This window comes from Athene noctua, chromosome 5 (assembly GCF_965140245.1).
Source record: "Athene noctua chromosome 5, bAthNoc1.hap1.1, whole genome shotgun sequence".
NCBI classification, from domain to species: Eukaryota; Metazoa; Chordata; class Aves; order Strigiformes; family Strigidae; genus Athene; species Athene noctua.
Genome location: NC_134041.1, coordinates 43,221,837 through 43,249,147, shown reverse-complemented (window position 1 = coordinate 43,249,147; position 27,311 = coordinate 43,221,837). Strand labels below are relative to the sequence as shown.

Genomic DNA, 27,311 nt, shown 5'->3' with positions numbered 1-27,311 from the left:
GTTTCAGAGGAAAAATTTCTTTCTTTATCATGGAGCACACTGGGTCTTTCTCCTGTCTGTTTGTATCTTCTCTGTCACAGTACTCCAGCCCCAAGGCCCCTTTTCTCTCCCCTTCCTTCCTGTTGTCTGTCAGTAGGAATAATTGCAAGGCACAGGCAAGCTCAAATTCAAGCTGAGTGTGATCAGTGTGTTTTATAGAGAAGGAAAGGAGTGTTTAGAATTGGCAAACAGGAGCCATGGCAGATGAAATGTTGACTAAATTAACTGTCAACTTCTAATAAGACCCCACAGAGCATGTGCAAATGCTCGTTGTCGGATGTTTTCCTCTTAAAATCATAGAATCATAGAATGGTTTGGGTTGGAAGGGACTGTTAAAGGTCATCTAGTCCAGCAGGGAAATCTTCAACTAGATCATGTTGCTCAAAGCCCTGTCTAGCCTGACCTTGAATGTTTCCAGGGATGGGGCATTTACAACCTTTCTGGGCAACCTGAGGTGCATTTTTTGATTATGCCAGATTTTATCTTTTTACTGAAGAACTTGAAGGCATTGGATCTTCTCAGTGACCCTAAGAATTAGCATTGACAATTTCTCTAGCATCGGTCCCCAACATGACTGAATTTTGATAAAACTCTCTTGAAAAAAAAAAAAAACAACTATGAGAGACACCTGTGACAAAACATTTCAGTACAGAGGATCATGGTTTGGAAAAAGTACTGATAACTGAAAATAAGATCTATGGACTTGCTTACCAGAAAAATTTATTTGAGGGACAGTATTGGGTTGATTCCTTGTGTGGATGCTCCTTGTCCATACAAGGAATTACTTGGCTATCAAGACTCTGATCCCACTACAACAGCCTTGTTCCGTCATATCCCTCTTTCCAGGCCTGACATTCTGAATTTGTCTGAGGGTTCCTGAGCTAATGGGATACATTCATTTTATGTTTCGATACTGTTTTCTGTAACCACAAAAAATACATATGCAGCGAAAGCGACAGAGTTAATGAACACATGGAATCTTCTGATTTCAGCAGCTGGAGCTTTTAAGAAATGCACCAAAAATCACAAGCTTTGGCAAGAACATATATGTCACATCTATATGTGTGCTGTAACATTTGTCAGAATCAAATGCTGTGAAAGCTATCCCTTTTACAGAGTTGCTCATAACATTTTTAAACAAATTGCTTTTGGTCAGATACATTTTATGACTGGTCTTGGCCCAAAGGGAAATCTCTGGAAAGTCTGAGTAAAATCGGTTCAGCAATGGAAAAACATACTTTTATATTGAAATATTTGCATAATTCAAAAACAGCTGAAGCTACAAACTTTAAACTTGGCTTGTTTTATAGCTTTAATAGAGGAAAGAAAAACAATCCAAATTTAAAGAAAATCACTCCAGCATTTTTCAACTTATGAATGATGAAATCTGGCATGTTCATATGTGAACATAGAATTTTCCATTCTTTTTTCCCCTCCGTGTTTGCAAGACCACCTCTGTTATGGGCACATTTGTAATAACCTCATTTGTTAGAATACAGCAGTAAAAATGAAGTTTTTAAGGATTCAAGCATTAAAGCCACCTCAGTTGGGGCTATTAACCACTTACATCTTCTTCAGTTTTTGGGGTACATTACTTGAGATATTTCAGGAAATGTATTAGCAGTGCTGTCAAATGTGGTAAAATGAGAAAGGTCCATCTTAAAAATTTCTTAGTGCATCTACCACTGAATATAGGCCATACTGAACTTCTACTTGTTATTATTGTTATTTAATCTATTCCATAAATTAAACAGCATGTGCAGTGTAGCTACATTAATATGTTGCCATAAAACTTGCAACATTACCAAATTTTAGACCCAGCCTACTAAGCTTTTATTGTTGGAGTAGTACTAGGCAGTTGCTCTACCTATTATCTGAAACAAGATAGATACCGAGCTAAATTTGTGTTGGTGTCATCCAGTACAACCATTCTTAAGGTATGAACATATGCAGATATGTTCATAAATTAAAAGTTTCTGGGGTTGGATAGAACCAAAACCTGATCTAAATTAAAATAATAAAGGTATGGATAGTATGTTTTTATGAATGATGAAGCTTCTTTTACTTTGTAAGGATATGTTAGATCTTAAATATTTTAGGAGAGTTTTTAAACCGTTTGTTTTAGAAGGGTTGTCAAAATTGTGGAAACTAGGGAATTCTTAAATCATAATGGCATGGTGCTGTATGGTTTTCGGGGGAATAAAAAGGCCTGATGTTCAAGCGTACAACTTACTCTAAACAGAGGTCAGTAGGTTTTGCTTGTCAGGTTGTGCTGCAATCATACACCAGCATGTTAGCTTGTAAGACTATCTATAAAACATGGAAGTATTTATTACTATTGACACTGCTGACATTTTATGGTGGGCCTGTTTGCAGCTCCTCTTTCTGGAAGTTACTGAGTATTGTGTGTTCTCCTCTAAGAAGCAAGGAGAAGTTATTTTTTTCCTTACTCACAGCTTTCATGCTTAGCCTTCCAGACAGGAAAACCTTGACTAGCTCTTTTTATCAGCCAGCCTTTCTTATGTGTTTACACAAACGAAAGTAGTGTCTTGGACCTGGGGAAATAGTAGTTGGGCTATATTACAGTATGCTCTCTTTTTCACAGTATTGCACACTTTCACTCTTCCCTATCCATTTATATTCACAAATAGAAAAGTTTAAAGAACAAAAATGGATTTATGAAAAAAATTAAATTTTAGTCTGCTATTAGCATAACAAATGAGCCAGGAAGCCAAATAAAATTATTTTTAGTTTAGTTGTGACTTAGGAAACCACAAAACCTAAATTAATAATGAACATTTGTTGATAGGGATTAAAGAATAGCAAAGCTGGTAATACCTTTTTGTAATTGAGACCATTCATGCTTTCATCATGTGTGGGAGAGGTGATCTGAGCATTTTATTAGACAGCTGAAACACATTATTAAAACGTAAGTTCTGATACTGGTCTCTTGACTGGACTTAAAAGTGTATTGACTGTTGCATCTCAAAAAATGCATATACATATATGTAAATATATATATATGTAATGTGTGTGTAAGTTTCAATAATTTCATAATGATTTAAGAAAAGGATGTCATTTCTAGTCTAATGCATTAAGACACCAGTTTCGTTCAGAAGCTGGGAAATCCCCTTTTCATGTGCAATCACTAGAAATAAGGAATTTTCAAGGCAACACTGTGCCTCTTATTAAACCTAGCTCGAATTTCAGGTGCTACAATGAATTTATATTCTGGCATTCTGAAGAAAAATTACCCCTTTAAGCTGTGAAAAATGCATGTTTGTTGAAGGACAATAAATATAGGCCCCTATTCCATTCTTTAGGACTAGTCAGTATTTCCTCTTACACAAAAGAATTTCTATATTCGTTTCTCAGATACAAATACATAGATTTAGGAAGTCAGTTTTTGTACCATAATTCTAAAAAGGATTGTTGGAGGCATAACTGTTAATATACTGCTTAGGCAGTAGAAATTACATGGTGCTGGAGAGGCAAAGTAGAGCAAAAGAGTGGGAGCAGGACTGAGGCAGATCGAAGGTCTGTCTAATGTGGTATCTGCAACAGTGTACAGTAGTGGGTGCTTGTAAAAGAGGATGAAACCAGAACAAATCTATAGTGATACTTCCATGTTATCCATGTTACACTCTCCTAGCTTGGGAATTTCTGAACTAGAGATGTTGTCTTTGTGCTTAATAGTCCAAAATAGGATTTTACTATACATAATGTCTTGTGATAGAGTGTTATAGACACTCTGTTATGTAAAGAAATACCTCCTTTTATTTGTTTGGATTCAGCCACTTGAGAATCTAACTGGCTATATCCTGCTGCTTGTATTGCATGGTCAGTTCATAATCATTCCATAGGCAATGCGTTGTTACTTTAGATTTCACAGAACTCTTGCTTATCTCCTGTTCATTGGTCTTTTTTCCAGGCTCTTCTCCCATTCTCTTTACTTGTTCTTTGTTTGCTCTGTAATTCTGACACCCAGGCCACCCTTCACTGCACCTTTTTTCAGGTCTGCTATGCTCTTTGTGAATAGGGGACCAGAATGTTCAACTTGCAAGTGCCTGAGAAGTTTACAAATTGGTTTAATTTTGTTGTTTCCTTTGTTCTATATTCCTCTCTTAATAATTCCTATCATTTTATTTGCTTTTCTGGCTGCCACTGATGATTGATCTGACATATTCATAGAATTATCTGTTATAACTTCAAATTTTCTTTATGCTGTGGTAATAGGTGGTTTAGAGCCCATCATTGTGTGTTTAAAGCTAGAGTTTTTTATGTGCACCTTTTTTACACTGATTGACAAAGAACTTTATAGCCCATTGGTGTAAGACACTTTTGCAATTCTTCATGCTCAACTTTTGTTTTTACTATCCCAAATGAGTCTAAATGTATCACAAGAAGACGGCACACACACTACTGAAGAGCTTCCCCTCAGAAACGGGGAGGTGCTACCCATAAACAGGTATGCACAGTTAATGTCAAGACTGGACTTAGGCAGGGGGATTTCAGTAAGGCCACCTCTTAAACCACCTGAGGCCTGTCTTGCTTGACTCTGGAGAGCAAAGTTAGATAAATTTACAGTAAGATACTGATTCAGGTGCCATTAAATCCTACATGGACATTCTTGTTAAGGAAAGTATCTTAGTACACTGTAGTTTGGGGTTTTTTGAGAAGTTAGGCCTTCCTGTGATATTATTCCTCAGTTAGAGCCTTCACATAGAATTAATTTATTGTAAATTTCTGATGCCTCCTGTATACATGGCTGTAACACGTTAAAACTGGTACTATTTTACTGATGATCTGAGTGAGTTCTGAGGTGGTTTGTACAGAAGAAATTACACTGGCACATTATTCTGTTTGTTCAAACCATGAAGCAACAGAACTACCTACCAGAAATCCTGAAAAGACAGAATTGTAGTAATTAAGCTTTCTCGTTACCAAAGGAGTCCCCTACTGTTCTGGGCAGTCTGGGAAGGAATGAAGATTCACCTTATTCGTTCTATGGCTACGTAGTCCTCAGAGCACAAGAGACTGACAGTTGGATCCCTGGTAGTTTTAAACTGATAGAAAAGTCAGAAATCACTGGCTCTTCCTAGGACACACATTTCCACGCCCTCCTTTTCCCCCACCCTGCCAGCACTTCTCCATCTGCATGGGGAACCAGTTCAGCAGCCTGCACAGGCTGGCAGAAACCCACCCTGGTGAGGTATTGAGCTCTCTGAACCCAGCTCATTGTAGGGTCCAGACAAGTGCTAGTGCCAGCATGGGAGGAGATGATGCAGCATTTGCAGTAGGAGGAGACAAGGATGAGGCTATAGTATCTACAGACTAAAGTGGCTGAACTATCTGTGGAACCTCACTCTGAGGCATAAAACATGATTTTTTATTTTGAACTTCCATCTAGCAACAAAGACTGTAGTTCCAAAGTTGGAAGCAAAGTTGTTCCAGGATCAGCTGGTAATATTACAGAATTATGTCTGCAAAGCAAAGAGCAAAGAATAAAGGGACAGAGCCATGAATGTACTATCAGAAGGGGAACGATCACTTTGACATATGCTGAAAACCACTGATTTTATCAGAACTATATGAAATGGTGAGACACCAGAATCAGTCATTCAGTAATTGGGAAGCACTGGAACTAATAACAGCCTTCCAAATTCAATTTGTGCTTTTCACATGTACGTGTAATTGATGCAACTTTGTCAAGGTTATCCCATTTTCTGAAAATGATACCTACCCCTCTCCATGTACACCAAACATGAAATTCTGGTGACTTTTAGTTTTTCGGTAACCGTTTTTGCAGCTACAATGTTATGTCAGAATAAATATATCTTTCTGACTTTTTGAACAAACTGAAGAAAATCCAAAACTACAGTATTCTGTTTCATGTAAAATAATTATCCTAGAAACTTTTAATTAACTTTATGCATTAAGTTCAAAGTTCAGCATTGTCTTTTTCTATATATGCATTCTGTGTTGCTGCAATATTAGGTATTGGATGCTACCCATTTCTCCTCAAGAGCATATGCTTCAATGAGTTGAAATCTGAAACCCATGCTTTAACGGTTTACAGTGCATAGGCTTCTAACCTCCTAACACTTAGGTTCAAATCATACTAACAAGGCGGCTATTTTATGAACTTATTCACATAGTAATTTTTTATCAATAATTTTTAAGAAATATATTTTCACTTTACCCTAATTTGGTGTAATTTAGCTTTTTCATTGTAAGAAATTAAATGTATGGCTTGTTCAGCAGGTTTCGTAATAGATCAATAATTTGTTGGCTTAACTTTTTTTTTTTCCTGTGGAGGTATGGGAAGATCAATGTCTGTAGTGCCCTAGGTCATGATCAATACTTTTAATAAAACTTCTTTCTTTTTCTTTTTTTTTAATTTTTTGCCTTTGTACCTTTGTACATTTTTGCTTTTATTAATGAGCTTTTCCTTTAGTTTCAGACCATTAATGGTTTTCAGATAATGTCATACTGCCCAAGGTCAAGGCCAGTTTGAACTTATAACTCTACTTATCAGTGATTAAATCTATTGGATGGGCTTAGATGTGTTAGAAGACTTAAGGGTTTGAAGCACCATCTTCTAGAAGCTCAAAGCTAAAACAAAACAAAATCTCAACCTTTTGGGAGGATAACACATTAAGGCTTTTCTTTCAATTCCCTCTTAAATAAATAGTAATTGTCTTATTTATGGATCTCATATTGGTATTAACATCACAAGTATCTACTGTGGCCTTGACTGTTCTTCAATTAAAAATATTAAATTATCCATATTGAGTTTTATAATAGTATATTTCTCATTTTGCAAAACCAGTTTGTAGTAAGATAATGCATCTTTTGTTCATTAATGAAATTCTGGATGGGAAGGTAGCAACTTATCAAAGTATGTTATCAGCTGGAGTACTCACAGAGAATGTGGTATTATTGTCTCTAAGGCTCAACCCAGTGTCTTCTGAAATCAATGGAAAGATCTCATTAACTTCATTGGATATCGATTATGGCCATGGAGGACTTAAAACAGTCATGAATATTAATGGTTTATACAGATCTTTGTGTCTTTTTGTGTACTGTACCTTGTCTGCAATCTCCGATTCAAGTTTTGTAGTCTACCTAGAGGTTATACAAAAAGTGAACTTTATATATGCTGAAAGTTTTGATAACACATTTTATCTTAACGTATCTTCTTTGTTGTCTGTTAAAAATGAGGTGCATAAAGAACTGGAGCCTTTGACCACTGGTACCCAGGCAGAATATCTTCTGTAGAAGATCTTTTTTTCCATTATTTTGACAGCGTTAGCCTTTTTTTTATGAGGCAGCAGTTCACTTCATAACAAATCATCACAGAGGAGTTTGAACAGCAGAATCTCTACTCAGAAGGTGCCCTACAGACTCTGATAGCCTATCATCTTTAATTTAGAGATTTTATTTCCCATCTTGTGATTACAGTTGAACATACATTGTAGAAAAGTTTAAATGATGAACCTACATTTCCAAGCCTCTAAGATTCACCTGCTCAAATACTCACTATAAAATAATTGCACAGAATGGAAGGAGAGTAAAATGTGTGTATGTATGATGACCCTGGATGAAAATTAACTGCAGGAACTGACCCTTTGATTAGAAGTTTCTCTGCTATAACATCCAGTTGCAGGCAATAGAAGTTGTGGGAAATAGGTGGCTGAATGGAAGACAAATCCTTAACTCCAGGAGGGACAGAGCAGAGATCCTGCCCAGTGGAAAAAGTGGTCAAAGGGGAGGTTTGAATGGGTCCTGCTTCACCCGACTTTGGGGATTTAGGATTCATTTTGTGTAAAACGACAAAACACCTAGAGTTAACATTGCAGGGGGAGGCAGGGTGAAGGTTAACTGGAGTTCTCAAAAATGGCTAATTGTCAAAAAGGGGAATTGTGAGATTTTATGATCCGTTTGGCTGATTTCCACAGTGAGTTTTACAGATAAAGCAAAGTGAAAATTGTTTAGATGTTGTATCTCAAAAGTAGGCTGTGCGCATTACTCATATACCAGTGACCTATCCTTGACACACCTGAGCATAATATAGAATATGAAATGGCAGTTTGGATATAAACCTCTGGATACCACAAAAATAACATTTATGTAGTTGATCCCATTTGAATGAAAGTAGGCTCCAGCTTTCACCGTTGCTGTTTTCTTTGTTATGAATAATAAAGTCAGTAAAGAAAGCAGAACTGACTTAAAGTATATACAGACAGCAGATTTAGTCACTACAGTAAACATGAACTGTTTCTATGTTGTTAGGTTTTATATTCAGTAAGTATACTGAATGATACAATACTAATGTTTATTTAAAAAAGAATACAGAGAGTCCTCTGAAACCAGATTTAAAGCTTGGAAGTCTGTTTATGTTGATTTTGTTTGCTGTAGTCTGCTACTCTGTGCCCCCCACTGCCTTCCTAATCCATCCTGATTCCTCTGCCTGCCCCAGTGATTAGCAGTCAAAACTAAATCAGAAAGGAGCCTATGGAACCAAATATTTATGTCCCTTGTAATCCGACACTGTGATATTGTACTGTGAACCTGAAAACATTCCAGGCCACGCATTGTGGCTAAATAGCAATTGATCGCAAACGAAACTGCAGAACTTTATTCCAAATTGTTGGCTTTATAAATTTGATAATAAGTACATTTCCTGATAGAATATGAAAGTGCAATAAACTATGCATGCCCTCTCTTTCCTCCCCACCTGTCCAATTGCAGAATGCTGTTTGTACAGTATATTGTTGTTGCTGACAACTGAATAAGAATTTTTAGGAGCAGTTGGCTATCAAATGATGGCAAATTTAAAGGTTATGCAAATTGTGCCAGTACAGCCCAGCTTGTTTCAGACCTCTTTTCTCTATTATCATATCAATTGAGTCAGCTCATAGTAGACAAAGCAAGGTTATGGGAACCACCTAGAGCATCATGCACCATTAAACATCAATGCAGCATACATGAACATCTGCAACAACGATCTTATTAACAGAGGGTATAACGGAAGGCAATAAACAGCTTTCTTAGTCACTTAATTGTAAAAAATTTAATAACCTAATACTTGCATTATTTATCAACAGCAAGTTGGTCAAAAACTATGCAATGGTGGTGGATTAGATAACAATACCTATTGCATGCTGTAAATTACTACAAAAATATGAAGATCCATTTGTGAGCAATTGAATACTGTATTTAGTAGTGTGCTAAATATGCAATTCTCTTTTAATCTCTGATGCATCATGGAATATAAGTATCTGCTTTTTGCACTGACATTTTTATATTTGGCTAAAACCAAATGTAAAAAACCTAAAGATTGTTTGGGGATTTCCTGCTTAACTAGACAACTTAAACATTTCAAAAATCAAGGCACAGTTGTTTTGTTGTGAAAAGTAGAATACAGAAACCATAAAGCGGTCTTTGTGTGTGCAACCAGAACAGAATAAGGCCTGTTAGATATTCATACTGAATATCTATTGTGTGTTGGCTTCTGGAGTAGTCACTGGTCTAGGAGATGAGAGCATGTAAAGCTGTAATCTCAAATGGCTTAGGGAAATAAATACAGAAATTAAAATACGTTCAAAATTAATTATAAAGGTAAACAAGGTTTGGTTCTTCAAGGCTAAGACAAACTGCTAGGGGTAGGCTTGTCTTGGAGCACACTCTTCGCTGGAATCTGCTTAATTTAGGGGGAGTGACAGCCCTCCTCTCCTTGGAGATTGTGAGCACTGGTGGATTCCCTGGTTTTGGTTAACAGGGAAGTGGAGGCTTACTCATAAAAGGTTGGAGCTACAGAAAGGAAGCACCACTCTTCCAATTTCAGCCTGAACATGCAAAATGTACAGGCTTTTAGTAAAATCAGAAAAAGGAAAGAAGAGACTGGATGAGTAAAACAATACAGGCTCAAAAGTGAAGTTTGACAAGAGCATTCAGCGCAAAAACCTGCTCCAAACATTAGTCTGCTTCCAAGCAGCTTTGTTCCTTCCTGGCACCCTCTGCTCCCACCTCTGCTGCTGCTGAGTAGCAGCTATTGGATCAGATTTGTATTTATACAGGAAAAGAATGAAATCTTCTAAGATTTTGTTAGCATAAAATTCCAAATTGTGCTAGGACTGCTGGCTACAATCAGCTTCCAGGCCATCAGTAGACACCTCAGTCATTTCTCTAATCAACCGGCAAGGATGTGGGGAAAGAGGGTGAATGAAAAGCCCGTAAGCAGCAAAGATGAGTAAAGGCTTGGTACAAGTATAAATTTGTCAAGTTGAGAGTTACAGAAGTTAATTTTGTTTCTATTAAAAAAGGAAAGTTTTTCTTCAAAATGTTAAATTTAAAGTCTTAATTTTTTTTTAATCTGTGTTTATTTCCTCTAGGTAAAGATGGGAAAAAAGAAGGCATTATGTCTAAATAACCATTAAGTATATGTTTCATACTGAAATGGTTCTACAAGGAACTAGTAACAAGCATTTTCCAATTTTTTTCCCCACATTTTTAAGTTACAGGTCAAATGATCTCACACTGTAGGCTAACCAGAGTTTCTTCCTGCATATGTATCTGGTTTTTAAAGCAGTATCTGCTTCTTGCCTTTCTTCATAACTTTTTATAACTTAATTATCAGAGTGTCCACATTTTATTTATACATACCAATTTGCTTGCTTACCAACCTTGTTTTTCAGATTGCAAACTCTTCAGAGCAGGAACTTTTTTTTTTTTTTTTTATTCTAATACATATTTTGGTGGTTACCTTAGTACAAGAATACAAATTATGTTTAAAAGATCACAAGTTGAATTTGGCCATACATGCCAACTAAAGTTTGATTAATTTTTAAATGTTTTATTGCTTCTAAAAAGAAAATCAATGTGTTACTTTGGTTTTTAGGTTGAAATAACTTAAAAATGAATGATTCAGCAATTTTATACTACAGAAATAAAATGTTAAAGAAAAGTAACTGAGTGTGACAGGCAATGACAAGGTTCCACAGAGATGGAGGCTGGAAATTTTTAATTTGTCTGCTAGGTTAGTTATTTTGTTTTTGTCAGGCACACTGTTTTTATAGTGTTGGGGTTTACTTTAAATGACAGTGCATGCACTGTAAAGCCTGTTGTGTTACCTTTATGAGTGCCTATATGCTACTGCCATGCTTTAAAGGGCTTATTACACAAACATGATTCAAGAGCTCTTGCTGGAAAGCATTTGTCAAAACTGCTATTATAATAACTGTAACCAGATTAATTCACTATGTAGTTAATGATTGTATAAATTCAAGATTGCATAATTTACATTAAAATGCATGTGATATTATTTTAAAAGGTGTTAGATTGACTGTCCTACTTACCGCAATGTAATACTTTTAGAACTGATTAAGTGATATTACAGAGATCATAGTTTGAGGTATTTAATTGTCTAAGAAATTATCTGCAAGTAATGTAGGGGAAAAATAAACTCCTTCATTTGGGGCCAAATTATCTTTCTAGAGTGGCATAATGTTTAAAAAGTTCCATTAAAAACAGTGGAGTTGCTCTGTTTTTAACTGTTATTTTAAGAGCAAAATATTTTCCCATTGAGATGAGAACAAATTTCAGCCTCCACTGCAGTGACACCTTCTAATAGATTTAAAACCTGCAAAATCCTGAGAAAATTCTTTTAGCAAGAATGTTTCATTCTTCAAAAATAAATAAGTAGTCTAGGGAGATCTTAATTGTAGGCAACACAGAATTTACAAATACAGCATGAGAAGGAAGTGGTAATTGTAAAAGTTCTAGAGCTGAACTCTTGAGTTAAAAGGATGAAAAATTTAAATTGCTACATGTAATTTGAATATTTAAAGACAATGATGTAGAATTTCTACATCTACCTCAGCAATATCTAACTCGTATCTAATTATTTTTTTTTAAGGAGAAATATATATACACATTAACTTATTTTTAGTAATGTTTTTAGGGAAGTCTGTCTCTTTCATTCCAATAGACTGATTTTATTTATGAAACAAAATATAAATTCTCCCAGAAGAAAAAGCTCCTTCAGAACTTCTCTGTAGTGACCTAATGCTCACTCCTTCTCTTTTCAGTCTTACTGATGCTCAAGTAAAATAGAAGTGCCTTGGGCCCATTGCTGCCTCCACTGACAACCCATGCTTCTCAGATTATCATGTAGCATAAACAAAGCTGTCATGTAACATGGCATTTATTTAAATGATGTGATTTCTGTGTTCACCACTCTGAAACTGAGGTATAGCTAAGAAAGCTTGCAAGTTTTGACAGGTGTGTTTGCCCTGCTAGGGCAATATGCTTCATGTATAAAAAATGTGAGGCATAATGCAGTTTTTGTCAAGCTCAAAATGAATTTATAATTTTCTCCAGTTTTGTTTTGGGGGTTTTTTGTAGCCAATGCCCTGATAAGCTCTGCCCTGATTATAGGTTGATATTTGTCAGAAAATTATCCCATAGGACAGTGTTTTGATGGTCCAGCTATGCAATGGTTTAAAATATGTCTGTAGAAAAACATGAAATGGAGTACAAACATACATGCATTCCTTCTAGTGTGTGCGTCAGTGCCATCAGTAAGTGAAGTGCACAGTCTGCTTTCTGAGCTGAAAGGTAATTCATTTTTGCACAGGCCTCATAACCAAGTTTCAGAAGGTTGAAGAGCATGTGTGAGCTAGAACGTATGTGTCAGTGTAACTTGCACATACATATGTGATGTATTCTTTACATTAGACATGGACATTTCAACTGTCATCATTTGTGTGTGTTTTCAATTCTTTAGCTACCTATTTATGGCTAGAAATAGATTTGTTTCTATTTCCCATTCACAGATACATCTCAGAAAATAGTACTTTGGGGGGAGGGGTGTCCTGGTTTTTTACATGTAAGGATGGGATAAGACGTACAGTGGACAAACCAATACATGTAGGATTTACAGTACAGAAAGAGATGTGTTTGTTAATATCCAAGGCCAGATCTGTTTTGTGTCACCGTATACTTTCACTGGTGTGGCTAGGCTTGCTGCAGTAGAGCATGCTCTCAGTAGAGACTAAGATCATACAATTAATCGGTTTCATTTATTGTAACCCATCTCTTCTGTCTTCAGGACTGATTTTCATCTGAGCTCTTCATAGGAATTCCAAGACAGTCATTGTGTTGTATCAGTGAAACCTCCACAGAAGCTTTTCTTGGTTTTGGTGCTTATGACTTTACACCCTTTGCCCTTTCTGATTCCTCAGTCCCTTTCATGGTCCGGACAGAGATCACCGGAAAAGGATTTAGGTTTGAACGCTACCTTATGTCTTCAGCAGCCATGCTGAGTTAGAGGAGTGCGTTTTCTGGCAGTTCAGTGGGTGCAGTTTCAGCTCCCTCTGAAATCTGTGCCTAGCGGGCAAATGGCAGTACTCTTGTGTGCTCGGAAAGGCTTTTTCAACAGAGTTCATTGCCATTCTAAACCTTAAACATTGTGACACATGCCAGAAAAATTCAGCGGCTTGCTCTTTAGAGCAGTTTTTCCATATATGTATGCGTACACATATATATATATATTAAAAAAATGTTATATTAGCACCAAACTGAAGCAAAACTAGTATTTTCTGCTGACCTCTTGCTTCCCTGTCTTTTACACACAGCCATAGTCTTTTGTTTACTTGTGAAAACAATGATTTAATATCAGAAGTAAAGTAGAGCTTCAACTCATGGCACTGGCAGTGATGTTACAGAAAATACTGATGTTTAAGTGACTTCCATACCTTCTATAAAGTACACAAAACATATTTGAGCCTGTAGAAGCTATTCATAAGTCATTAGTTGATGCTGTTAACATTTTTTACAATTGTAATTGGATACAGAGTTCTGAGTCTGATCTCATGCTGGTATAAATCAAGAGTTATTTCAAAGAAGTGGTGTTGAATTAAGAGGAGTGCAGACAGAATCAGACGCAGATTCAGAGGATATATGCTGGGTGCAAAAATAGTGTTTAATTTTACATCATGGCTAATAGTTGATGTGTATGAGTGTACAAGTTCCTTTGGAGGAACCTTCTTTCCCCTGTTGACTCTAAGCCTCTGAATCACACTTCAGTGGGATGCTATGAATATGACTTCTGAATGAAAATACTCTTAACTAGATAATGGGACAGTCCGTATGTCTGAGGAGAGCTATAAAGGGACGACAGATCTCACTGAACATCTTTGGATTAACTTTACTTCCTAGGAGAGAGGGAAAATAGGATCTGCACACTGTCATTTTCCCTGCAGTTATCTACAGGACCATGAGTAGGGCCACAGAAGATTCAAAGTCTTTGGAGTCATATTTCTTCTCTGTTTCTACTGAGAATGAACTAGCTGCCTCTGAGGGACAGTACTTTGCATCCTGCCTAACACAATTATATGAACTTACTTTTGCTTAGCAAGCTGAGAATTTTAGCCCATTTGTACTATTTGGGTCTTTTACTACAGAAATAAATTAATATTTGTATTAATTGTATCATACCGTAGACATATAAATACATTATAAATTACAACTGCTCTATAACTTCTTTAGGGTCACATTGTTTGTTACAGCAATAAAGGCTTAACTTCTTCTAGATTACTAGTTATAAAGTTTTCTTTGCTACATGTTGAATTCATTAGAACACAGCATCATTTGTTGCATATTGTTAAAATACTTGATTAGAAAGATCCCAAAACATGTGGCTGACTTGCATCTCACTTGTTATACTGTTTAACTCCATTGACTTGCACAAATAAATTCCTTATTTTTCTGACACACCCTGCATAGCTACAGCACCGGGCCAAACAATGCACAGAAGTAGATGGAGAAGAGAGGATATGTTGGCATGCAAAACAAGGCAAATTAACATGCACACAGAAAGTGCTGGGGGGCTGGAGTGTTCATCCAGTACAGCTATCTGAAAGTCCCAGCCTGAAAATGCAGGATCTCATTTTATTTGCTTAGAAATGACAGGGTGAATCAGCACTGCCAGGTTTGAAATACATCATCACTTGGAAGTCTTTGGAATTTCTAACTGGGGGTTCAGCACACAGTGCCCTGCCCCACATTACCTTATAACTTGGAACAGTGCTGTGCTGATACAGTGGGAGACTTGCGTATCTTTTTCATTTATGTCATCAAGTGTGGTATCTTTGTGTGAAGTACAGCAACAACAGCATTTTTTACTGTAGAGGAAACAGGAGAAAGTTTTGTTATGCTAATGATTTTGAAAGATGTATTAATGTGCTGAAGAAGGTGCAAAGACTTAGAGCCTGTGGGCTTCTGGGTTTTACCATCCACTGAGAAGAGCTCAGAATCATCCTGACTGACATGGGCTTGTTTCAAATACTTTCTTCATTGCTTCTTACCTTATGGCTGCCCAGAGACATTTATAGGTTTTGAGTTCAGGTTTCTATGTTATGTTAAGTTCTTCCTGTCTCCCCCCACCCCCCCACCCCCCTCCTTTCTTTTTATCTGGTTTTGGCCCCTGATCTAAAGAAAATTAGAGAGGATGGAGGTGGGGAAGGAGATGGGACAGAATTCTGTTTCACAGTTGTTCCTTTTTTTACAAGTTAAAGCTCACAAAAGAAACCTGAATGTGTCTCCATCTTGTAAGCATCTGTACTACCACTACCAGCTCACGGATCAAAAGATGATTTGAGGAAATAGCTAGACAATTTTGTATATATTTTAGGGCTCCCTGCCTCATTTTATTTTAAAACAAAATTAAGGACACTCCAACATGTTGCCCATAAGAGTTCTGTTACAGGTAATTAAATGTAAGTTTACACATTTAATCTACTTTTAAGAGCAAGAGAGACTGGTAAATGACCCAGTTAAGGAAAGTACTCAGCCTAATTGGATGTAATGATTGCTTGCTGGTGTTTATTACTGTACTAAGGGTAGACGTGTAGTCTGTGATTCTAATTTGGTTTAAAGACAGACCTGTAGTTTTTGTAGCTATCATCAGAGTTTGATTGTTTCAGTTAACATCATGAAATAGACTTGTGTTCATTTGGGAGCTCAAGTGTATTGGAATGGAAGGAGCACTGTTTTTTCAGTTAATATTGCTCTCCAATTATTATCACTCCAGACTGTTTTACCTACAAAAATATATTAAGCTAGATATGCTAGCACATATTTTTGCCTGAGGAAAATAGATAGATTTCGTACCTTTATGTACATAATGTGACAAATTAACAATAACTAAATTTACCAGTGAGCTGATTTCTTCTGATTTACCTGTGAATTTTGTCTTCAGTCTACGAAATCACCACATTAATGTTTATTTTTGTTATTTCTATATCATTCTAAGCCAGTTGAGTTCCTCACTAATGTAAAATCATTGAGAGTTGAATCAAAGTCCTGAAATTTTAATTTCATTAATGCTTATTGCTAAAACTTCCCCAATTATAGACACCTTGTTGCAATTTGCACCCACAATTCTGGACTTCCAGGAAATTATATCCAAGCGGAATGTGTTGTATCCCAGGGTGTTTACCATAGAAGATATTTCTTGTTTAAAAATAGAACACTGGATTTTATGCCCAGAGGAGTAGCACTTGGACTTCAAAACACTTACGTAATTATTCTTTATTTCATAAGCTCTCAGAATGATAAATGAAATTGGAACTGACTTTGAAAAGCAAGGCCACTGGTGACCAGTGCACTTAGCCAAGGTGTCTCTGTGTTCACTATGATGGATTTGGGAGTTTTATGACATAGTAAATCACAGACAAAAATGAAGTTAAAGCAACATTAAAGTCACAAAAACAATGCTATTCAGAATGGAGACTTCTGCTTCATCTTAATTCACCCTTTTGTGCCTAATTGTTACAAAACAGATCAGTGAGAGATGTTAGATATTTTTATGGTATTACACAGACACGGGAAGGTAATTCAATGGCAGCTTTAATTTTAACTGACTTCATTTATTGTGAAGGAAAGAAAAAAAAACCTCACTATTTTGTTGTATCTTTCAATATGTATTATTGTTAACTATAGTTTAGTAGACTCTACTATGTTAGTACAAGTTCTCCTAAGGTTAAAGAAAGATGATTTGCCTATTGGATATGTGCATATGGTAGTATCTTTATAATGTAGTATATGCTCCAAAGCCATGCTGTCTCCTTCTGAAACTTCAGTACTTCAAAATATGATATTATTGCTCCTCTTGAAATAAATTTGTAGAGACAATATGTATGGCCCAGGTAGAGAGAGGAAACTATGATCAGGAAAAAAAAAAAGATTGTTCTCATACCAGATTAATTCCTTGATGTATTTGGGGTTTTAGACTAACTCAGTTACTTGCAATTACATTTACTGCAGAAAGAATAGAATAAGAGCTCATATTGCAATACTTACCTGCAAGTACTAGAGGGAGCTGAGGAAATAAATCAAGACAGAGGAGGAAAATAAAGGAGAAAGATGATGGTGAGAACTTTCACTTGTTACTTTGCTTGAATGGAGTCTTATTTGATGCCAAGCCCCATTAACAGCATTCAAAATACAGTGTCTGTGCATTATTCACTCTCTGTGCCCAAACACATACATTTGTATGCATATGGAAGTGTCTACTGTGTATTTAACAGAGAACATCTGTGTGTGCCCATGCACACTTGGGAAGGAAGCAGATTAGTTTATTACAATGTGTCTTCAACAGAGTTATCACTTTGTTCATTGTTTTAGTATTATCTAGAGCAAATCATATATACCTTCTTATGAAATAGATGAATACACTGCTCGTCTGGCAGAGTTTAATGTAAGACCTCTCTTGATTTCCAATTCAAATGAATCCTGTTAAAATTACTAAAAAACATTGCTGTTGAAGACTATCTTAAGAGCACAACTCAGCATTGAAGCACATTTCTAAATAGCTTTCTTAACAGGATAGAGAGTAGGATGCACTGAGAACTGACTGAAACCTGTTCTTTAATTGGAATATTCATCTTATGTTTTTCATTACTCTTTTTCCTTTGCCTCTCATGGATGGTTGTTGCTAATGCTCCCCTCCCCTCCCCTCCTGGTGGGCCAGCCAACAGTTCCCTCTGGAGGCAGCATCATTATATCTGCCTGGTTCACTTAGTAGCAGATGGTGAAGAGCAGTAGAGCTGATACACTGCATTTCACAGAAACCAGGATCCTTCTGGTACCTCTGCAGCATACACAGACTTGCCTGATTTGAGACTGTGAATTCTTTATATGCCTCACAAACTAGGTTTCCTTGTTTGCTACTGTGTACGTCAGTGTAAGAGCAATTTTTATGATCTGCTCTGTTGCTGTACAGTGAAGAAACTACTAATCTCCAGCTTTCAGCTGCTGGAGGATCTATTCCCCATTTTATTTATATTTTTACCAAAAATTAAAAGGAAAACAGCTCTGATGGTTTTCATTTTCACTGGTTGACAGGCTTTTCTTCCCCCTCCCCTTTTTTTAATTCCTGCTGTCTGCCAAAGGACAATCTGTTTGCTCTGAGACAGTTTAATGCATACTGACTACCAGAGGCAGAACTTCCATTGGCTCTGTTACAGGGGTAATTTACACTTTAACAAGGTATTGTGACAAGGTGGTAATTATATTTTTATCACGTCATTATGACATTACCACCTGGAAAGCCATAGCTGATTAATTAGTGGCATATATTAAATTTATAACCCTAGAACTCTAAAGTTATCATACCTAAGTGGTGTAATTATGTTGAACTGTGGTGTGGCAGTGAATCGGAGGTGAAGATGCTGAGTATCCACCTATTGCAATAGGTTTAACGAGTGCCGGTAGAGGGCAGGGAGCTGCAGAGGAAATATTTTTTTTTAAATGCTAAGGAAGAGGGTGAAGTCATTGAAATCTTGAAACCAAATCTAGTCAGATGGCAAGTTGCAAGGCTTCTTACGTATATGTGTTTTTTAAAAAGATGCAATTTGAGAACACTTTGATTTACACTAGGTCCTGCTTTTTATTTCACAGCTTTATTTTAGTTAGTTCATGTACATTTTGTCTTTTACAATGCAGCAATTTGTGCTGAACTTTTGGAGGCTTAGACTGGCCATTCTGGAGGCCACGTCACCTCTCTGCAACTAATAGGAAGCACTATTTTTGGCAGGATGGATTTTTCTTAGTCTTGTCTAGGTATTTTATATTGTTCCTCCTGATTTACTTTTTTTCTTTTGCCCTTAATATTAGGAGATAAAGAAAAGAAATGAGGCTGGAAGTAATTAATGAAAATATTCACAACAAATAGGTTGATCAGATGTGTTCCTGTATGCCTACACAGTAAATACAGAATTATAAACCAAATCCATTTTTATCCAAATTATCAAGTTAAAGGTCAGAGCTCCAGTTTTGAATTGTTTTGATTTTCACTGTTTGTTGTGGTTTTCAAAGTCATATTTCCAAGTAACTCGTGTTTTGTTCTCCCCTTGTACTATAGAAAATGAAGTGACTACTTTCCCCGTGTTGGTGAGTGATCAGAGTGAAATTGTGGATACCAATGGAGCTGGAGATGCATTCGTTGGAGGTATTTCTTACTTCTTTCTCTGTTTGGAGATTATTTTCTTATTCTCTGTGTATAAAATTACTATTTTTTCATTGAACTGTCCTTCAGAGTGCATTTCATTCTTTTAGGGCTTTTCTCTGCATCCTGAAGTTATATGGCTTAATTAAGTTCTGATTTTCAAAGCAAAAGTGTGTTCTATTTAAAAATAATATGCTATTATGCTGTACTGTGGTCATTTTCATGAGATTAATTGTATCTGTCAAACTGTTGCATAAACAAGCTGCATAAAGTACTATATAGTGTACAGAAATCCCTCCTGGCTTAAATGTTAACACATTGTTGTTCTTTAAAACAGGTTGTAGTGAATATTAAGCAATATGTTAATAAGTGAGCATAATGTCTTCTGATTGTGTCAATTTTAGTAGAACATCTGCTTCCAATACAATTATTTGGACATCAGAAAAGAACACAAAGGGTTAATTTGTTAAAACAAATGCAGAAAATATCTGGCATTGCTTAATATCCATTTGCAAACTTACTATTTTTTTTGGCACAAGCTCTAAGGAAAAAAGAGGATGTTATGTCTATGCCTGTTTTTAAAAATCATTCAATATAAGCCAAAAACCAATCTAATCCAAAAGTTCTGTCATTCATTGTAACCTTCATACATGTAGTTCTGTGATGCACTATTGCATCGTGAAGGCTCTAATATCCAGTGCATAGTAGCTGTAAGGGGCTCCATTAGTCACTAATTTACTGGAAACATTACCAAAGAGACTTTATAAATAGGATTGCAGGGCTCAGTCCTGTAACTCTGAAGGAGATAACAAGCAGTGTGTTACCAAATTAAAGCCTCAGAATTGTGTCCCACTTCAAGAAAGTATTCAACATAGCTTAATCTTAAGCTTGTGAGTAATTCCATCCATACTTAATACATCACTTAAACAAATAATAAGTTTTCAGTATATGCTTAAATCTGGCTAAAAATAGGAATGTTATTATTCATTGCTTTGGTGCTTTCGTGAATCAAAGAGGACAGAAATAGAGAAACACGTTAGGTCATATTATTCATACACCTTTTAGTACACGCTTGTCACTCTCTATTGTTCCTAAGTCACAAACAAGACTATATTTGAACCAGTAAGTAGCAGTGACTATAACATAAATAAGATCTTCTTCAAGTGCTTGTCCTTGTATATATGTGCTCTGTGTATCAGCTGTGCCAGTAAGCTGCTGTTCTTGTGGAAAAAAAGAGAAAAGATCTTGCCTATTTTGTTTTCAGATCCTGAAAAATAAAATAATACTGGGTAGGGCCCTGGTGGGCAATATGGTAGACATCAACCAAGCTTTGCCTCAGCAGGAAGCAGCTTTTCATGTGTCTGCCATGTTTATCTCGGGTTGTATTCTCAGTTCCTCATATTTTAGGCAGTTTGAGATCAGGACTTTTTTAATAATCCTACTTTTGTCCTTTCCAGGTTTAATAGCAGGAAGACCATTGCAGCTAAATAATTGGGCTTTAGGAACTGCCTGGTCTCTCATAACCTTTTCCCTGGTACTGCCATAGCTTCTGTGGAAGGGCTAAAACATTGACTTTAGTTAAATTATTCAGAACATCCTGAATGAAAAGACTGATGTAAGCCACATCAGACTCTGTTCCAAACTGCTACCTTTCACCAGCAGTTTAAGGAGTCAGGCACTCCTGTCAGGCTGGTCTTGGATCAGTTGTGAGATTTCTTTCTCCAGGGGGAGAAATTATGTGGAAAATGCTAAACTCTGTTGGGAAGGAAGGAAAGAAAAAGAAAAAAACTTCTAAAAGATCAACTGCCCTTTATCATTCTGTCTATTGAGATAACATTTCTGGATAAAGCAAGCTTCAGTGTATTTGGGGTAATCTTAACAAAGGTCCTGTATCACTGTTTATGGTCATGTATTATTTCCCTCAGTTTCCCCACAAATAGCAGTGAGGCATCAGATGCTTTTTGTATGGAGCACAAGTGCAGTGCAGCCCAGTAGTAGCACGGCATTGTACAGCTCTCCCTTGATACCAGGGAAAGAAAGGAACACAGATGGTTTTCCTTCTGTAATGGAAGTTGGCTCAGCAGTTGCAAATCTGTCAGAAATCTCATTGTGGTTAGACACTTACCTGAGCATTGGTATGTGAGCTTAGGTTCTTGTTGCACCGTATTTCTTTCCGCTGTGACTCAAAGCAACAGGAGCTTCAGAATATCCGTAGTTCTTCCATTAGCTTCTAAGATACCTTAGTTCTCCTCTGTCACCCCATAAATAATAAACTGGTCATTTTTTCTCCTCAGAGCACCGATTTTCCTGAGTTTAGTCCAGATGGGAGATTTGGGAGTCATAACAGTCTAGATACACAGCTGATTCTAGTCTTCTATACTGTGGTCTCCTTCTTCATGGAGTCATTTCATTTTCCTTCCCATATGTAGGAAATAGGATACTGGGCTGGATAGGCTTTGATTTGGTCTGTGTTTCATTTGGGGGAAATGTCTGTATTTTATCTATATCACACTTTTCATGTGTTTTCAAAGTACATATTTGCAAAAGGAAAAGTTCCTTATTGTCTCCTTACCAGAAAGCCCTATGCAGTAACGGTGGTAATAGTACTCAACATATATATCTTCTGTTGATTCTAGCATTGAGCCAGATGCAGTGTTATTGTCCTGACAAAATTTTTATAATGAGAAGCTTATATTCTCTTCAGTGTATTTCTAGGTTTTTTCTTTGATTGAGGTTTTTATCAAGTTGTTACTACCTAGGCAACAGTACATGTAATATTTTGATTTTAGTGTCCTTGTAGTAAAATGTTTCAAGATTCATCCCTTGACAAAAAAATGCACTCAGTGTTATAAGATACTCTCCTGGAAACATCGTTCCTTTATTCAAACAGCAGAGAACAAGACTCCCATGGCAAAGCTTTCCATACTTCTCTGGGACTGGTATATTAACATGACTGAACAGTGGGTTTGTTGGAGCAGATGTCTTGGTTGAGAGGCGAATGTGGGATATAATGAGAACTAACCCCATCAACCAGGATTTATTTTACACTAGGAGATTGTTAGACTCTATCATATTTTGAAAGGTCTTTCATGGAAACACTCTCTTCCAGAGGTATAACTCACAGATTGTAAGGAAATTCCTTCTCAATAATTATGCCAACTTGGCAAATCACTCCTCATGTGTTTCTCCATGTGAAAGTGGAAAATAAGAAATCTGTTGGTTTTTTTTTTTTTCTCTAGAACTTATCTAACTACTGAAGGTCTTGAAATCTTAAAGTCATGAAAAAGTTTAAAGACACCAAGTTTCTGAGCACTTCTGACTTGGTGAGTTGATTCATGAGTTCAGCATTTCTGAACACAAAGCCATTGGCCTCCAAGGAGAACTAGATCACTCCAACAGCTAGCAACAAGAAACAAACTGCTTTTTTTCAGTTGAAATGTGTTTTTATTAAGTTGTTACCAGGAATGTCTCTGAATTTCTTGCCTCTTACTGCAGGCATCAAGTCATCTGCCACTCAGGCTGGTGCAATTAGTGAATGAGAAACTGGGTTTTAAAATTGCTGCAGGTATCTTTATGCTAAAAACACTTCTTTAAACAATAGTAACAGAGTTCTGCCTTTATTGCTTGCCAGCAACACTGCTATCTCTTAGAAGTTTAAGTAATAATGATTTACTTTGTAGCATTTCGGCCCCCTTATGTGGATTTGAGGGGTACCACAAATTTTTGGTTATAAAACCCTGAAATACCCATAAATTAAAGTTGCAATTCCACCTCCAGATTCTGATGACATTGACAAATCACTTGAGCTTTGCTGACATGGCTTATGTCACAAAAGTTCTCTTAATGGAATTACAGCCTTCGTTTATAGAGTTTGGGGAACATTCTATTACTCGTGAAGTTAACATACGTTTATTACTAGCAGCCACAGTTTGAAGCTTTGCCATAATGATAATCAAAGCATATTTAATGGCAGTGAGTAGACTGAAATATGGACAGTTTTGCTATCTTATGCTTTCTTTTATGCCATCTTGCTCTCTTTAACCAGAGCTGGTCTGCCTTCTGTTTGGACTCCCCTTTGTCTTTGCCACCATAACTAATGAAAACAATAAGCATCTTTTCTGATAGTTACTGCCATTGTTCCCTGCAAAATGTCTCCCCCAGATTCTGTCTACTCAGTGGAACTGGGTAGAGAGTTCATAATAAATTAATAGGAGAAGGTGTAAAATCAATGTTTCTTCAGGTTCTGTCAATATAAATATATTGACTTAGTAATCCACTATGATTTAATCATATACCACATGAAAAGTACTAGAGTATGAAATGTAATCACAAATCATTTTCAAGTAGTGTGATGAAGTAGTGACAGAATGATCACTCCAAGTGTATATTACTTAGCACCATGTTATAAAGATGTTATACTATTCTCAAGGAAAAGAAATCCTGAGATAGAAGGAGCTATTCATTAAGCATTCTACGGTGCCAAATACAAGCTGATAGCAATTTGCCTCTGCCGGTATCAAAGCTGAGGTCAGTGGCTCAAACCACCTGTCAGTTTAACAATCGCATTGGCAGCTTTCATGTACTGAGGAATCTTATAAAGCTGCTAGCTATAGTTTGAAAGCTACATTCAGAATTTTTTTGGTGCACATGTTTACAGAATAAGCAGTTCTCTCTCTCTCGTGCAACCTAGCATGAATCTTACGAGATGGCCAACTGCTGTCTCAGCTATCAGAGAACTACTCTTGATAGAAGACAGGGACAGCACCAAAAGAGGAATTGTCATCTTTTATATGTGTCCTTGTGTGAATGTGCCTCATGCCATCCTTATCTTTTCTTTAGACCACAGAGCTTAATGGAGATAAGTCCTTTTGTTACTGTTTCTGTTGTCAAACTGGCTCAATAAAGCTATTCCCTCGTCTTTAATATAGAGGTTAATTCTAAAAATTATTTTTCCATCTTAATCTAAATGCCTCTACAAATTAGATAAAGACCTTGGACTCCTAAGAGTTGGCCTAAAGGTTATCACATTGTTCATATTTTAGCCTGTTTTCATGAGGTAAATGCAAATGATTTTCTGTAACACCTAGCTTTGATTTCAGAGCTAAGTAATATTTGGTATACTTCTACATTATTGAAATGTTAAAATATTATCCTTAATGTGAAACATTCTTTGAATATATTATACATATATGTACGGTTATAAAGACACAGCACAAGAAATATAAATATAGGTTTGCAGAGAACCCATAGTGAATAATTGCTCATCATTACTCCTCTACTATTAAAAGTTTGATTCAGAAACCTTCTTTAAAAAAGGTCTACTTCTGTTTTCTAAACGCACTAGTAATAACTTTGGAATACCTTGACTGAAGCCAGTGAATTTAAACAAGTATACTATTGATAAAAATGGAAACATAATTTAATCCAGTATCATAATTCTTATGCTGCTGTTCTGCAGAATCCATCATTTATGGAAGGAATCCAAGAATCTTTAAAATAAAAAATCATCTGAGTTGGCCCTGCTTTAAGCCAGGGACCGGAGCAAGTGACCTCCAGGGGTGCCTTCCAACCTAAATTGTGCTATGGTCCTATGAGTTCCAATCCTGTAGGAATTAGGATCCCAGGTACTATTTCCTGTTTCTTTGAAAAGCCAGCCTCAGTCATCCTCAGAGGGCACTGTTGGTGGCTAAAAAGTAGAAGCTGACTGAATTAAAAAACTAAGTTTATGCAGTGCGAATTCTGTCTTCTCACAATAAATCTGATAAATCTGATACTGGGCAAAGATGGACTATATTCATGACTTTGTCTAATAAGTCTCTTCTGAATTTCATGTGAAGGAATTGTGTGGACGGATGCATGTGCATGTATGAAAAATTAAATAAGTTCTTACGGATAGTTGCTATATGGCTGTACCAGGAGTGCGAAACATGCCAAAAAGATCTGATAATGCCTTCAGCATAGACAGGTGATTTGAATGTTTTGTCAGAATACTAAATTATGATTGAGCTTGTGACTATATTGAAAAGAAAGTTCTTTAATGCATTTATACAGCTCTTTAAGACTGTGGAAGAATCTGTTTTCACTAAAAACATTGCAGAGAAATGAAATATTCTCTCTGTTTTAAGGCAGCTCTCTGTTGTAAGAGCCGCCCTCTCTCCAGTACTCACCACCCCTAAAACATTCTGGATTTGTTGAAATAGGAGTTCAAGGAACTAGGAACAGTTCTTTACTGAACAGCAGGAGTGTGATATCAGAAGCTACTTAATCCACTTACAGTGGTCTTTAATTTGTATAAGGTTTTTTATACTTCTTTAAGATACCTTGGGAAGTTGTCATAATTTTTTAATCACATTTGATAGAAAGAAATATAGTGGATAAAATATCACTGCTGTGAAGTATTGCCTTGTGGTAACACCAGGGCTCTGAGATGCAATTTTATTTGCCTGCTGGGAGTGAGGGGTATTTTCTTGGTGAATATCAATTAAATGTGTATGTGCATGTAACTTGTTATGGCTAATTTTTGCTACAAAATTCATCTTCATGAGCAAAGAGAAAAGGGAATATTACTTTGTTCTGTCTTTTCTTTAAAGATAAATGTTACACAGAAATCAGCACTCTCTTAGTCTTCATTTATACAACATGGGTGGCTAATTGCCTGTGAGCAATCCTGTTGTTACTAAGATCATGGCTGATGAGATATGAAGCTTCGAAATAAAAATACCTTCTTAATGTCATCAGCATTTTGACTGACAGCCCATTTTGCCCATCTTTAATACTCCTGTTTTACAAACAGCATACCTGAGTATAATAGCTGAGCTGCAGATATGGCATCAATCTTTGCTTGCTAGGGGATAACTTGTCAACATGTTCATGACTTACCACCCATCTGTTCTGATGGTATTCGTAACTTTCTCAGATAAACATCACATCTAAACCCAGGCTATTAGATGGCCATGTTATCTCTGAAACTGACCTTCTACAAACTAGAAAATTACCAGATTATATGTTCCTGGCTGATTTTTCTCAGTCTCAGCTAGAGACACATCATTATTCTGATCAATAGTGTAGCCAGTCACTAGTAATTTCAACATTAGTAATGGCACAATTTAGAAATTTGCCACAGTTTGAATTGCAACTACTTAAACAAAACCATAAAAATAGATATCACTCAGGAAAAATATGGAATATTCCTGTTTTCTTTTTAATTCCCTACTTCACTTTTTACCAATTTCCATTCAAAATCATTTCTGTGCTGGCATTATACTTAAAACTGGTAACAAGTGTTGTCCAAGTATAATCTAATTGTGAACCAATCTGTTGGATCACAATTGTTTTCATTGCTATCCTTCTCTTGGTTTCCAACTGTTCATCTTAATTTTATTACATATGGTTTTTTTATCAAAATACAGTCACGTCAATATGGTAATTCACATTTTCACCTATACAATTTAAAAGCAATCCAGAAAAACACATAATAGAATTAATGTAAGGCAAAATATTAGAATATTTGCTGTCATTTTTTAAATAACATGTAGAAGTGAGAGATCCATTTAAAAGGATCAGTGTATGGAATTTAAAACCCTCAGAAGTTCCTAATTAGACTGAAGCAGGACCTGATCCTTCTAGCCGCTGTGTCTCTTTTCCTGTCAGTGACACCATCAATGTTAAAGAAGACTCAGTTCACAATAAAAGGATTAATATTTTTCAAAATTGGGTTTTAAAAGGCCTCATTTACCTCACCATAAATTCAATGACATTC

The 27,311-nt window shown here is 36.3% G+C and overlaps 1 protein-coding gene across 5 annotated transcripts in view; it reads left to right on the top strand.

Annotated features, from left to right (window-relative positions):
* Nucleotides 1-27,311, top strand: part of ADK (adenosine kinase) — a 295,940-nt gene that overhangs the window by 257,906 nt on the left and 10,723 nt on the right. For all 5 annotated transcript variants that reach the window (XM_074907206.1, XM_074907208.1, XM_074907210.1 and 2 more), the window contains one exon: nt 19,469-19,555. In XM_074907206.1, the coding sequence (XP_074763307.1) occupies nt 19,469-19,555 (87 nt within the window). The remainder of the gene's footprint in view (nt 1-19,468; nt 19,556-27,311) is intronic.